Here is a 15,301-nt window from a genome sequence, read left to right as displayed (position 1 = left end):
GTAATCCAAAGGTCAGTGTTTTGATACCTGCCCATGCCAGTTGCCTCAGTGTCTTTCAAAAAAGGCATTTAGCTATTTTCCTCTGCATGATATAACCAATGTGTTCTAAATGCCGTTAAAGCAAACCACAAATGAAAATTATGGAAATTCAACTATGTTAGGAAAATAACAAAAGGCAAAAACGGTTCCATCCCCATACCCTACAGTTGGCCCTAGCTCAAGCCCCCTAAGATGTGAAGCAGTTTGGAGTCTCATGAGAGACAGGCTGGGTTGGCACATCAAAGAATGGATACAGTCTCAAGAAAGAAAGAAAGTAAACCAATTGCTACTGCATATCCTGCAGATTGAGAGTAACCCATGGTGTTATAATACTGGACAACATCTAAAGAAACAATAATTTCTATAATTTTGTATAATTCATAAATACTCTTCTAAAAAATATGTACTTTTAATGTAATCACCTTACTGCTGTTCTTTATAGGAATTCTGTATGTATATTCTGTTATGCATGATTAATTGTCTAGTTAATTAACTTATAAAAAACTGTAAATATGTGTTCACACTTCAAATAATTAATACATTAAACAGTAGCTCAAACTCACTGAAATCAAAAGACTGTCCACTTTCACGAGACCTTTCATGCTTGGGGAGTGAAAAAAGGCTTCCTTTGGCTAAAGATTAACATAATATACCTTTATATGTATACATTAATATGTATACCAGGCCTTACTCCTCAAACAAATGTAAGTGGGGGCAAAAGGCTGAGAGAAACCACTGCTTGGTTAAGAAACACATGGACACTGACCACAGAAGACAGATATATATCTGAATTAGGTAGTTGGGTACCAAAAATATGATTCACAGTTCACTAATGTCTGATTGTGAGCCACATTTCCATCCTAAATAGATTAAATAGATTCTAAATGTTATTTTTTTGTACAGTAAACCTTAGGTAAATAAGGCAAAAGTGGGACCTGTAACATCCGTTTCCTTGACGATCTCCCCTCTCCATATCTCCATATCACTCCTCTGTATTTCTCTTGAGATGAGGGCATAGAATTCTAGAGTGGGACCAAGGCCTGTACCAACCTATAAATATAAAATTTTAATATTCTGTAGATTCTCAGAATAGCTGTAATTTTTTGGCATGAGAGAGAGAGAGAGTGTGTGTGTGTTTGTGACTGAAATCAATAGCTCTTGATAAAATCAAAAAGTCACATGCAAATAAACCTTTTTCATTAGCTATGGAACCAGCCTACATGACAGTAAAACGAAACTTTTAAACTGAGGGAGCTATCAGGGGTTAGTAGCGGGGCTTGAAAAATAACACTAATCCACTAATCCAAGATTAGGATTAGATTTGCAGATAGATTACTAGAACCACAAAAGCCTGTTGCTCTGCACACATTTCTGCCAGCCATTATTGTAAGTTATAAAGTGGAATTGTGCCAAATCCAGGCACTTGATGAGGCACAATGAATGCCAATAACTGATATTATGTGTTCATCCCCCAATCAGTACCCAACTGTCAAAACATTAACCATGCATGCCAAACCAGTCTGGTATCCTAGAACAAGTCAATATATTTAATACTGATGATACCAAATGATAGTAACAGACTAGTGCCAAATACGGTCAATAGAAAAAGGATGGATTGGCCAACTCAATAAATAATGCAGAATAATACCCCAAAACAAGTTTAATTTTAAATCACTAATAATAAAAATTTAGTGCCTTGTGTGGAGATAATTGGAAAGATGGAAGTTTGTTTGCAAGGTGTACATCTGTCAGAAAAATGTAACAAGTTGCTTGAAGGGTCTGACACTCTAGTGGGCAAAAAGAAATTTCACGCAATTCAAGATCATTTCTTCCTTCTAACTGCTGATTGTTTAAACCATTTCTGATCTTCTTCAGTGATCAAATTTTCAAACAAGCTACTGTGGGTGGACATACTGGATGTCAGATTGGCATCATTTTCATTTAGGACAAAGTGTGTGTGTGTGATTTTAGATTTTAACATAGCTTTTAAAAAAATTCAGTCATACTGCTACGATGTCTGCAGTGTGGCAGTTTATAGTTGATGTCTAGCACTGGGGCATCATGCCACAGACATGTAGCATGTTGTTCCACCCAGTGATATTATCCTGACAGTAGGCCGACCAGTCCTAACACTAACCTCTTAATGCTGAGAGCCAAGCAAGGCAGCTGTTAGTACCATTTTTATTTATCTTTGGTATGGGAAACGAACCTATGACCTCCCACATCTGAGGCAGACGCTCTAACCACTAGGCCACCGGAGCACTCATTTAGGACAAAGATATTTTTAGAAATCTTCTGGTGAAAACCCCCATGCCACAATGTCAAGAAAGCCATCATGGCAGCCATAATGAATGTATGACTGGAACCATTTTCTTTTTTAGGACAAACTGGACTGCATAAGTCTTAGTGACAACCCCATGGTGATCTGACCATTCATGCAGGAGGAATAGCAATAACAACATTTTCAAGCTGGTTGCCATAGCACACATCTTGGACACCAGATCTGCACCATTGTCAATTTAGGATCAACGTCAAAAGCAGTCTTTCACTGAAAAGTCTTCAACTGAAGATCCCAATGTTCATATGCCCATCCATTCAGAAGAAGTGACAACGACAACAAGATTTTCATGATGGCTGCCATGGCGGACATGCTGGACATCAGTTCCACACAATTTTCACTCAGAACCAACTAGATATCATAAGAAGTCTTTCAGTGAAAACCCCATTTTGATATGACCATCCAATCTTCTGGAGTAGCAATAAGATTTTCAGATTAGCCATGCGAGCAGCACCTTTTTTTAAAATCTAGGACCAACTAGACTATAGGATGAAGGTGTGTGAAAAAGTTTCATGGAAATCCTCCAAGTAGTTTAGGAGGAGTAGCAATAACAAACTTGTGTGGAAGACAGACTGACAGAATAGGATGGACAACAGACTGACAGAATAGGATGGACAACAGACTGACAGAATAGGATGGACAACAGACTGACAGAATAGGATGGACAACAAACCATCCCATAACCTCTTCTGGTTAGGACCAGTGAAGCTAAACAGTTATGTGACTGAGAAAAAAAAAGAAGTAAAATAACAAAAAGAGTCCAATCATAAATGCGATCAAGAGTGAGAAATAAATACCATGAATCGTTTGAACAATATGAAAACAAATGGCTGAAATATGTCCCAAAACAGAATATGATGTTGTGCATTTTCTGAACTGGGAATTTGCAGAAATATTTATGTGTGCCAACAACTTCATTCACTTAAACAGCCATCAAAACTGAAATGGCTTTTGTTTTACCAGGATCCAATGAAAAAGTTCTAACACAATTATAATTTGAAGCCCTGCATGTTTGAATCCTTTCCAGACTTGGCTGGGGCAGCTGCCATATGTCTTTGGGCAAGACACTCTATTCCATATGCCCCAACAGGGTATAACCTATATTACACATAACAGCCAAGCATATAAAAGTTTAGATCACTATTTTAGGTCAGGTTTATCCTTGTTTGAAGATGTAAAAGGATTTAAATCAATGTATGCTTGGCTGCAAGTTTCAAGATCCATTTTTTAAGAGGATCTAGTAAGTAACTTAGATGCACTGACTAGTATAGCCATATAAATATATTGTATGTAGTCTTTATCAAGATTTATTCATAATTGAGTCTCCAGACCTGTCAACCATTGCAAAACCTTCTCAGTAAGGCAGTATGTATTTTTCTATATGTCAGACCAATTGTTAGTAAGCAGTAACAAAATTTCATGTACTGACACTGTCAAGTTGGAAAGCATGCATTTTAAAAGTTCTCAGATTTTGTGCATTAGCACACACACACAGAGAAATCATGAGACAACACATTTATCGCTTTCTTTACGAAGAAGGCATTTCGTCCACTTGATGTTTTGTCTGTATAATTAAATCGCATAGTTAGCAACATCCGAATAAATCATTACCAAACATTAACATGTCATCACGTAAATGGAGATGTATTATTTTAGAAAGTCAGTTATTCTACTCAACGACATCGGGTGAGTTGCTGAGAGGGTACTTGCTGAACAATTTTATGTAGAAAAGACTTGAATAAAACAATTTTAAGTTGAAAAGACTTGAATAAACAACATCGCAACCAAAAGAGGAGATATTCAGCAGCAGTGGGAAAATGGAGCAAATGGAAAGAGAATTATGTATGTACCAAGATTTAAATGATGTTTCTGAATGGTTTTGCAATGTGCATGACAACAATATCCGCTCGCATATCATGCTTATGCCATGAATAAGAACTAATAACGTACATTCAGTTGAAATAAGTCTATTATTATAACAAGAACCTTTTAATAATGTTACTTTTAAATGAAGATATTAAATGCTTTTAAGCGTGTAGCTTTCTTACTACATACATTACATATAATTCTCACACAAAATTTAGTCCCCCTCTGGAATGGCCACCTGTCTTCTAAGGCGACTTTCCCGGTACAGAAGGGGTGGCTATATAAGAGGGGGACCACTGTACTCAAATCAATACTTGATGTCCAATAAATGTAATTGTTGCCTTTCTTGCTTTTTCCCCAAAAGTTCTGAATATTTCTTTTTATTCTTCTGTGCTGACAATTTAAATGTTTTGAGAGGCTTATTGTTCGTTTCATTTTGAACAGGTATCGTTTGTTGGATGCCATTTTTAGAAAATCTTATAAACAACAGCTTGATCATGTAAATGCTTTGCATGAAAAAAAAAAATGTGCAGTTTAAAGCATCCTAGATACTCCTGTAAGCTAGTTTATTCGAAGATGAAACAAGATCTGAATCAAACATGGACAAGTCAGATTCAGGATTTTACTGCAACAATCATATTTCAATAATTTTTGCTATTATTCTGTAATTCTGTATTTTAAGGGTCACTTCTGTATGCTGTCAGGTCAAATCGTACGGGTTGTCAGGTCAGAGTCTCTAGTTTATCCTACTTCATTTCTAGTGTGAACTAGACTTGTGCAAATCTAAAACTATATGCTACAGGTTTTAGCTGAGTCCCATGTTCATACCTCATTTTCATACTGAATTTCCAGAAGAGCTCTGGAATTGCCCAGGTCTTCCATCACTTTCTCTGCTTGTTTAAACAGATCTGTTCTGCTTACAGTTCTCTGTTGACAAAAAAAGTAAATGTCAGGGTGAATCAATGAATTAAACACATTCTTACATATTTGATAACAATGTTCCTTTCTTAAGGAAAAATAATTTTAGAGCAAATATGCTTCTTTAATAATAATTACCTGATCATAACACCTTAGGAATACATGCACAACTATCCAAAGCTAATATTTTAGGTATAAAAACTAACAGTTTTCTGCCCACGTACCTGTTGGCAAGATTCTGATGGAGATCTCCCCCTTAGATACACAACCCTCGATAACTCATGAACCCGGTTTTAACACAAGGTCAAGCATGGATCCCACTTTTTTATTTTTAAACTAGAAAATACCAACAAAATTGGCCCCATTTGTTGAATATAAGAAAACCATGATCAAAATTGGTAAATTGAGCCCTAAGATACTGCTCATTTTATCATAAAAAATGGTGGTTAGCACCTGGAAATATGAACGAACATCATGAAATTCTGAATTTTTTATAAAAAGTCAAATATTGTATTGAATTTTCTATCTAAACAGCATTCTCAGTACACTGAAGTAACATATTATACAAAATTGTTGATCAATGAAAATGTCACAAATGCCTACTGGTAGCAACACAAAAAAAATTAAGTTTTGTGAAATGAAATGTGTTGTTAGTTCTCTCGTAATTCAGTTTTCCAAGATATCATCATAGATGCCATATGCCCTCTTGTATTAAAATGTGGAAAATGTCTATCTACCATCAAGCTATGTCTACAAGTGTTTCTGATATATTCAGAGAATCTAGTAAAGTGCCAACAGTGTCTTGACATGACTTTCTGAAGTATCTGTTGTATTGTTTCATTGAACTGAAAGCAGACCGGCTCTGTATTATCTAGTTAATTAGGTCTTTGTATCAAATCAAATATAGGGGTGGGTGGGTGGAATAATAAAAAAATGAAAAGGCATGCAAATTCAGCTATTGGTCATGGTCATGAGTTGGGTCAACTCATTTTAATTGATCAGTGGAACACTGTTACAAATATTCATATGTAAGTAATATAATTAAACAAATCAACCTGCACATGTCATCAAAGATAGCAAGGCAATCAAGTGAAATTAGTACCTGGGAATAAAAGCTTTGTTTCACAGATATCATGGAGAAATGACTTCCAGAATGTGTAGTGAACTTAGCATTCCTGAACTGGCACTAAGAGATTTCCTCAAATATAAGAAGTTTCAATATTTCTTGCAACAAACTCATGATATCAATATTTTAATACTAGAATAAAAAAATAAACAATGGGGTTGACAGTTGACACAAAATATATGGCCTTAGTTTTTTTTTTAAAAGGGAATCTTATTTTGTTGTGGATCAACAAAGAATGGCAGTGAGTTAGTACACAATGTTTTGCATACACATAATGGTCGTTTAAACCTCATGGAAAATGTTATTAAAGTTGGGTACCTTGAAAGTAATGGCAGTTTACACAAAATAATGAATAACTTCATTAGAAAAGACAATTATTTCCAAAGCAATTTTAAAACTAGTATTCAGCTATTAAACAGCACCATGCTCCCCCTTTATCTCATTGTCCAGTGGGGATGGAATCTCCTTAATTTTTTTTAAAGTCCTTCAGTAACATGCACCCTTGCTTACAGTGTGGTCTCTGTTATTGGACCCTATTGTGTGTAAATTATCAAGGGAGAGGTGTATAAGCATTGGAGCCAAATCCTGTCGATACGTCAGTCACTAGTGGAGTAGGATGCACACCATCAGTAGGGTGTGAATGACGGGAGGTTGGAATGTGTATCCATATTACAATTTGGTAAGGATTATTGAATAAACATTTTTAATTTAGAAAAATTGGTTTCTTCATCAAATAAATTATTGGATCATAATACCTTAGGAGAACAGGTAAGAGGTGGAGGGATTTACATCCTTTACCCCTGAGAAGCGCCATCAATTTCCCAAGGTATGTGAGACAGCTTCTAATTCTTTGATATAACCCAGCTTGAGTAGAGACTCCATATACTTAAATGTTGCAACTGGGAAAATCTACCCCACCTCCTCCAATCCAGTGTTAGTCCTTGTGTCTTGTCACTAGGAAACTGCTGAATGACATGGCAAGTTAGCCCGTTGCTATAGGTAACAGCAGGTGTAACAACCATTTGGGATGAAAGCTCTCAGAGGTAAAAGCAGGAAAAAGTAAAACTCTGACCTCCATCCCATGGCTTGTAAATTACTGGTTAGGAAACCGTTGTACTTAAAAGCAATGCTGATGGCAACTGCCCTAACCTCAAAAGCCAAAAAACATAATTTCATTAATAGCTTCTTTTGATTTTACTCGAGTTTATCACTCAGTTTATGCAGTAATTATATTTTCTGCCCTGATAATTTAAATACCTAACTCAATGAAATGTAGTACCAGTATTAAAACAATGAGAATAATGTTTGGTACATCACTTGCATTTATTGTGACCTTTTTACATCATGGCATCATCACATGTACATTTAAGATTTTAACTTGTGCAGAATAAAGTAAACCTCACGGTTTCAAATCTCAGAAATCAAGCTTTGAAAATAACTGCAATAATAATGCAGTGATAGTTTGCTTTGATGCAAGCGACTTTAAATAAGCAGATGTTTATTCAGCTATGGTAATCGTAATTATATACAAAGGTATTAAAAAAATAAATGTTGTAGAACAGGCATGTGCACCCTATGTAGTATCACCTGGTTTTATCAGTTTATTTACATCACAGGGTGTGGCTTTAAAAATCACTTATCAGGTTTGAGCCCTGGCATAAGTGGCACATTTGTTTTAGAATGGTGGGTAACACTAATTCCCTCTAAACAATTAACTGGCCTGGACATAGCTGTCAACCCCCAAATAAAAAAATACTGACTTCTTGTGACAAAAATACTGATTTTCAGGAACAAATACTGATTTTTACAATTTTAATGCATATGTAACTATTTACAACATATACAACCATCAGTAAAGTAGGACAGTGCTTTACATAATTATTTAATGTCAAATATGCATATGTTGTACCATATTCCATTCAGGTGCCCATTTAGAAGGTGCAAAAGTGCAACACACTCAGACACATACTTTTTACACTAGCCTTTTCCACACCTTATTTTTTTCCAATCATTATCAATTTGAATGTATCAACCTTCACTGATAATCTCAATTCTGTGTGATTTTCTCATTGAACTGTTTTCGTTCTAGCATATGAGTAATCCTTTGCGATTTTACTGTCTGGAAAACGTGTGCGAAATAAATCGCCAGCAACACTAGTAATTGAAAGAGGAAGGTTAATTTCCAAAAGAAATTTAATAAACCAAATTTTGATCAAATTACATCTAGGTTCTCTCTGGTATTTATATACGTCATAAGTTCAGGCTGACTTGTGTATGATGAAGCAGCAAGCTGATGTTTATTAGCTTTTTCGTGCTCTTTATTTCATAGGCACCCAATAGCGAAATCACGTTACACAACTTGCACAACGTAGAGTTTTCTCCTTTACTAGATGGTTTCACAAATCTAAACAAGACGGCACAATTGTCCTTCTAGTTCTGTTTTTTGTCTTTCCTGGAGAAAATTCTGAATATTCTGCTTTCCTATTCAACATGATTAGAAGTTAAATATTATGAAAATGAGATACAGTGACAGCGGTAACTGTTTGCAAAATCCAATATGGCAGATAAAGACAGGCATTGTAGCCTCGATTTCGAATGAACCAATCATATTGTAGAACTGTATTCCTATGTACATGCGATACATTTCTATCAGAATGGAACCGAGTGCCCATTCTAAACTGAAAATTGCAAGGAATTTTTTAAATATTTTTTTAAAAAAAATATTAAACATATTTTTTGCCCAAAAAATGTACACCCATATTCTGGTCCAAAATACGGGACAAATACGGAAAAAACGGTACACTTGACAGCTATGCATGGATAGAAGACAAATCCTCCAATTATAATGAAAATGAAACACCAAAGCAACCAGCTTGTCCTAATGAAATGTTTGATAAACTGTGTCGAAAAATATGTTTTTGTTTTAAGCAAAACATCTAAAATAGATCAATGATGATCTAGTTCATCTATATTCAAAATTTGAATCTCTATTAGTGTCATTCTTCAATGAATATATATATATATATATATATATATATATATATATATATATATATATATGTATAATTGTGTGTGTGTGTGTGTGTGTGTGTGCGTGCATGTGTTATGTAAATATATGCTCATTATGTGCCTAATATACTTATGAATATTTTGATATAGATTACAACTCTTTGTAGGATAGATTATATCACTGAAAAAAGTAACTCTTGAGTGTGTGAAACAAAGTAAATAAAACAGCAATGGACATGCAGCTTAATTGTAATCTGGAAAAATTAGATTTGGTAAAACTGATCAATCAAATATTTTCAGGAATAAACAAAGATACAAGTAACTCGAAGCAGCAAAGTACAGGTCTCACATTAAACTCAAAGTAACTTTGTACTAGAATACAAATGAAACTGTGCTCATGGTATAATACTAAAGGGTCAAACGGATTACTTGTGCTAACAGTTATCGCATGAAAAAACAAGGTGATTAAGCCAAAATAAAGTATTGTATTTTAAGATATCTTAGTGTGATAGCTGCACAATTATTTCTCTCTCAGTTGAAGCAAATGTCTTTAGCAATGTTTGTAATATTCATTAGGACTATTCCACATAAACATAACTGAATGAAGCTTTTAAAAATATATGCCAGGATAATATCGTTACTCAAAGAATTCATATGAAAATGAAGAAACATTTCAAACTGCATCTATGGATGATTCCACTGAAAAGTGCCTTCCTTGTTTCCAAAGTATACTTTACTTGGACAACTCTTGGTAGTAAAATACAGATGAAGATAGATACGATATAAAAGATTACCATTTCATCATGTTAACACATTAACACCTGGTGACGAGTTTACGTGGCAGGAGGTAGTAGCCTACTGCTGAGCTCTGTAGCATCAAGGTCATTTAAGATACACTAGAGTGGGTGGTATTATAGAAAGGTAGACAGATGTAGCTCTACAATGATACCAAATAATCTGGAAGTTCTAGTTGCACTACAAAATACAGAGGAAAAAAACTCATTTTTTAGACCCGTCTTTTTTCCACCCAAAATTCGCCTGCGGTTGTAATCCGATTTTGTGTCCGGATTTAAGATCTTTTGGTCTCAGATCTAAGGCAGTCCGGTATGAACTGCAAACAGACAGATGAACCTTTGCAAAAAGTAGGATAAGATGGGTATTTGGAATAAAGAGTGGTCTCGATATGAAAATAATGGGTCCGTTAAGCACCCCGCCAAATAATTTTTTGTTTTACCCTTCTGCTCATGCACGAGCCAAATAGCCAATGAAAAACAATGTTTCTAACACAACTAGGCATTATGTTATTGAAAAATCACCTGGAAGTTGCTTTCTTATGATTATTTCAGAAATAGCTTTCAAAATGTGTTTCCTACTCGAATTTCAGGCAAAAACGACAAAAACCTCCAGGGGTTAATGTGTTAAGTTAAATTTATCAGATTAATGTGGCCATTCATCTCACCCATACATGTTGAGACTTTGCCCAACATTACTGGTTATTTTTCTAAATGATTTAACATTTTTACATACTGTTATGCCCAGATATAAGCTGTATGTGGTATTACACTATGTACATCATATGGTTTCAATCTAAAAAATAACTGCTTGGATTTGCACTGTAAGCTTTTCTAATTCAAACTGTTGGATGGGAAACATTTTGAAATTGAGATTTCCCAGACTAAAGAGTTTTAGGTTAAAATATTTTCAGAAACTGGGAAAACAAAATATAAATAACTGTTACAGTCTTACCAGCTTTTAGTGTCATTGTTGAAAATATAAGTACAGTTTTTTGACAAATCACGTCTATTTATCTTGTGTAAACATGAGCTTCTTTCCTCCATGATGACAATGTTTCAAAATAACAAATCCTGACCTTTCAAAAGTTAGACTTGCATTATTTTACACTACAATATGAATCTATATTCAATTCTGACTATAAACTGAATATTTCTGAGTCATCGTTTTATGTACATATGGAATATTTGCATTGGTTTAGTGTTTTACAGTACAGCAACACTACTAAATTAAGTGCCGAGTCAATTGGAATAAAGCGCCTTGACCAAGGAAGGCACCACCAAAGCCATGTCATGCTGAACCAATGGCAGCATTCAAACCTGTACCCTTCTGGTCACATTCCATCATGCTCACAACTGAGCTGCCATGACTCCTGCCTCCATTAGTCACCTTTAAAAGACACACCTCAATTCACATTGGAATTATTCTACATTCCTGAGGGGGCCCAGAGTGGCCGAGTGGTCTAAAGCGCTCTCCGTTACCGATCACTGCCATCTCACCTCTGTCTGCGTGGGTTCGAGTCTCGGATTCGGCCAATGTGGTCATGTGAGAAAGCTTGCCAGTAGCTTCTCGAGGGTCGGTGGTTCTTTCCGGTGATTTCCCGGGTTCTTCCTCCACCATTAATACTGGCTGCCATGTATAGCCTATCATGTGCTGAAAAATGGCGTTAAACCCTACAACAACAACAACATTCCTGAGTCTGCAAGGGGGGGTGGGGACCTGGGGACAGAAGGTAATTCTTGCAAGTATTTCTAATGGTCATTTCAGCGAATAAACAAGACAAGTGAATTTAAAAAAGTCGGATTTACCTATAAAATTTTCAGACTTTCTTAACATTTACAGAACGGAGGAGGAACAAGCTCTGCACAACGTTACTTACCCTTCTCCTGTCCAATCTAGGTGCCACTCTCTCATTGTTGTCATTAGACATGGTGTCACCAGCATTGTCCTGCAGCCGCATCAAAGCACGATCACGATCAAAAGTGGTTGCATAAAACAAAAGTTGCCTTGTGTCAAAGGGAAATAAAAATGGCCTAAAAAAGGAGATTAAAAATAAATGAAAGTAGGTTTGTATAAAGCATCATGTCCTAATTTACTAAATGAGATACTCCCACCAGTCAGTCATTCCCCACGTTCTTAATAAATCCCTAGTTCAAATGAGCAGTAAAAAAATAGTTTACATAATAGGTAAGCCGTTGCTTCTTGTAAACAATTTTCTTTCCGAAACAGGTTTTCACAATGGGTTTTGAAGATTAAATAATTGCACACCAAGAGAAAAAAAGAAAAATGACTTGTTGTTTGTAATAACTGAGTATTGATTAAACACCTGTTTACATAGTAATACTTATTTGAATTATCTGCTTACTTGAATACAAATGAGGCAATGCAATTGATATATTTATAAAGAATGAGAGCATAAAGATAAATTACTTCAGAATAAGAAAATTTCTTTTTCTCAAATACCATGGAGAATAATGTAGTATTTATTACTAAATATTGCAAAAATCTAACACATTTAATTTGTAAGAAACAGCCGATTCAAACAATTTCACTTTTACTGAATTTATCCAGTTCATGGATCATAGTGTGATTAAATTACAAGTTTTCTAAGTCATTTTACGAATGTTTTTCCAATGGCTGATTGAAATAAAGACTTGCTAATTTTATGTAGCAGTAAAAACAAATTTCAACAATTTATATCGATTCTGGAAGGCCTGGGTGACAAGATTGGTCCTTCCAGTCAGCTTTACTAAATGTCCCAAACAGTCTTCACAGAAATGAGACTTTCATAAGCTTGGTTGGCAATAATGATTTTTTTTCCAATAAATATTAAGCAATAAAAGATTAAAAAAAAGTCTGAATTCTCTTAAAAAAGAGCCTTGTTTTGTTTCTGAATAAAATTCAATATATCTGAGGATAAAATAACCAACTCTTTCTTGAGAATCAACAATATCCAAGGTGTACAAATTTTGCATGCTCATGGTGTGTGTGTTTGTGTGTGTACAAATTTACATGTTTGTGGAGTGTGTAAAAAATTACATGCTTATGAAGTGTGTGTGTGTGTACTAATTTACATGCTTATGGAGTGTGTGTTTGCGTGTACAAATTTACATGTTTATGGAGCTAATTTTGGCTGTCTCTTTCTCCTTCTGGCTAAAGTCTAATTAATGTCTCCATTATACTAATTTGACATCAAAAGAAACTCATAGAAAGAAGTAGAAAAAAAGGGAGAAGAATACTGTTCAATACTTTTGAAACTTTTGTACTAAATAATGCTTGATGGCCAAAAGTCAAATCAATAAAATCTGCATTATATGATCCCTGGATAACGTATTATAAACCAAGTTAAAAGAGTAATTACAATACTGTCTCCTGGTACAAATATATTTTTCTGTCAGGCAAGGTGGCCTTATAAAAAGGGACAAAATGGTACAAATATATTTTTCTGCCAGGCAAGGTTGCCAAATAAAAGGGGACAAAATGGTACAAATATACTTTCCATCAGGTAAGGTGGCCTTATAAAAAGTGACAAAATGGTACAAATATACTTTCCATCAGGCAAGGTGGCCTTATAAAAGGGGACAAAATGGTGCAAATATACTTTCCATCAGGCAAGGTGGCCTTATAAAAGGGGACAAAATGGTACAAATATAGTTTCCATCAGGTAAGGTTGCCTTATAAAAGGGGACAAAATGGTATAAATATACTTTCCATCAGGTAAGGTTGCTGAATAAAAGGGACAAAATGGTTAAAATATACTATTAGGTAAGGTGGCAAAATGGTTCCAATATATTTATCCCGTCTGAAAAAGTGACCACTACAAAATTTAAACTTACTAAGCCAATGCTATAAACACCAATGTTAGACTTACCTGCTACTAAGAGACAGATGAAAATGAAGATCTGATTTGCTAGTGAGTTACTCAAAAACCTATTAAACAAAAAGTGACAAGGGGCATGTATAAAAACACACATTAATCACGGATACTAACGCAGCTGCAGCTATTTCTGCTAGCCATGCAGGAAGGTTGCCTGTCATGATGACTAGTGGGTCCTGAAGCTGGCGGTTGGCCTTGGCAGTCAGCTTGGTGCTGATGAACTCCTGACTGGATAAAATAGGATGGGCTGGCTGGGGCACCTGAAACAAGGAATAGTAATATAATTGGTGTCTTTATTTCACTTTCTAAATACCTCTCCCTCCTTTTCACTTTTTCTGCTGGCCTATGTCATATTGAAAGTTTTTCTTAATCGTCTGTAAAATGTAGTGAATTCACTTTCGTTTACTGGATAGCAATTTCATAGCTGTCTGTTTTCAAATTTTGCCAATTATGTTCCACTTTTTAGAAATGGTGGCAATACTTCATGATGGACTGGCATCATTTGCACAAAAACATAAGACTTTTATACAAGAATATTTTCAAACTTGGAAAAATTCTGCAAGTAACTTCTGAAAAGAAAAGATTTTTCTATTTTTAGAAATGACAGCAGTTTTTACTGCAGACTGGCATCATATCTCCAAGCCCTGCATGACTAAATGTTTTCTGTCCAAATCTGTTGAGCTATCTTTAAGAAGTTGTTTGAAAGTGTTGGTTTTAGTAAAAGTGGCCATATTTGATAGTAGACCGGCATCATTTGAAAAAATTTAAAAGACCTTACCATGAGTCATTCTATCAAATTTGGTTACTTTCTGTTCTACAGCTTTTGAGATGAAATATTCTAGTAATGGTGACCACACTTATTGACAGACCTGGATCATTTTTACATGACCGCCATGCTATGATGGTTTGAGTCAAATTTGGTCATAAGTGCATTGTTTTTATTGGTTCAAGGTTGTAGTTTCTGTAATGGAGGCCATATCTGATGACTTATCAAAATCTTAACAAATTTGCAAGACCTTCTTGCTAGGAAGCTTTGCTAAAAAATGTCAAACTGTTTTGAGCAGTTTGTTTTTAAAGAAGTTGTTTAAAGGTTTTACTAATGTTATTTATGGTGGCAATATTGAATGATGGACAGGCATCAAGTAAACATGTCTGAATGGTCTTGATGCCTGAATGCTCTATGTAACATAAAGTAAAAACTGGTCAAGCAATATTTAAGAAGTTGCAAAGATAAAAATTGAATGGATGATGCACAACGGACAATGGAAAATAATTTACAAAGGGAGCTAACATAAGTATTTTACCACTACAAATATGAGAATATGAAATACAATAC

At 35.0% G+C, this 15,301-nt stretch overlaps 1 protein-coding gene across 3 annotated transcripts in view; it reads right to left on the bottom strand.

Annotated features, from left to right (window-relative positions):
- LOC149798521 (E3 ubiquitin-protein ligase TRIP12-like) overlaps nt 1–15,301 on the bottom strand; it is a 165,863-nt gene that overhangs the window by 33,764 nt on the left and 116,798 nt on the right. For all 3 annotated transcript variants that reach the window (XM_089957328.1, XM_089957327.1, XM_089957329.1), the window contains exons 33-36: nt 14,080–14,225; nt 11,968–12,121; nt 5,072–5,170; nt 975–1,089 (exon numbers count right to left, since the gene is read on the bottom strand). In XM_089957328.1, coding sequence (XP_089813454.1) covers nt 975–1,089; nt 5,072–5,170; nt 11,968–12,121; nt 14,080–14,225 — 514 coding nt within the window. The remainder of the gene's footprint in view (nt 1–974; nt 1,090–5,071; nt 5,171–11,967; nt 12,122–14,079; nt 14,226–15,301) is intronic.

Source organism: Sinohyriopsis cumingii, chromosome 5 (assembly GCF_028554795.1).
Source record: "Sinohyriopsis cumingii isolate HCF-2022 chromosome 5, ASM2855479v2, whole genome shotgun sequence".
Taxonomy (NCBI): domain Eukaryota; kingdom Metazoa; phylum Mollusca; class Bivalvia; order Unionida; family Unionidae; genus Sinohyriopsis; species Sinohyriopsis cumingii.
Note: the sequence above shows the minus strand (reverse complement) of the source record. Positions and strands in the feature narration are given on the sequence as shown.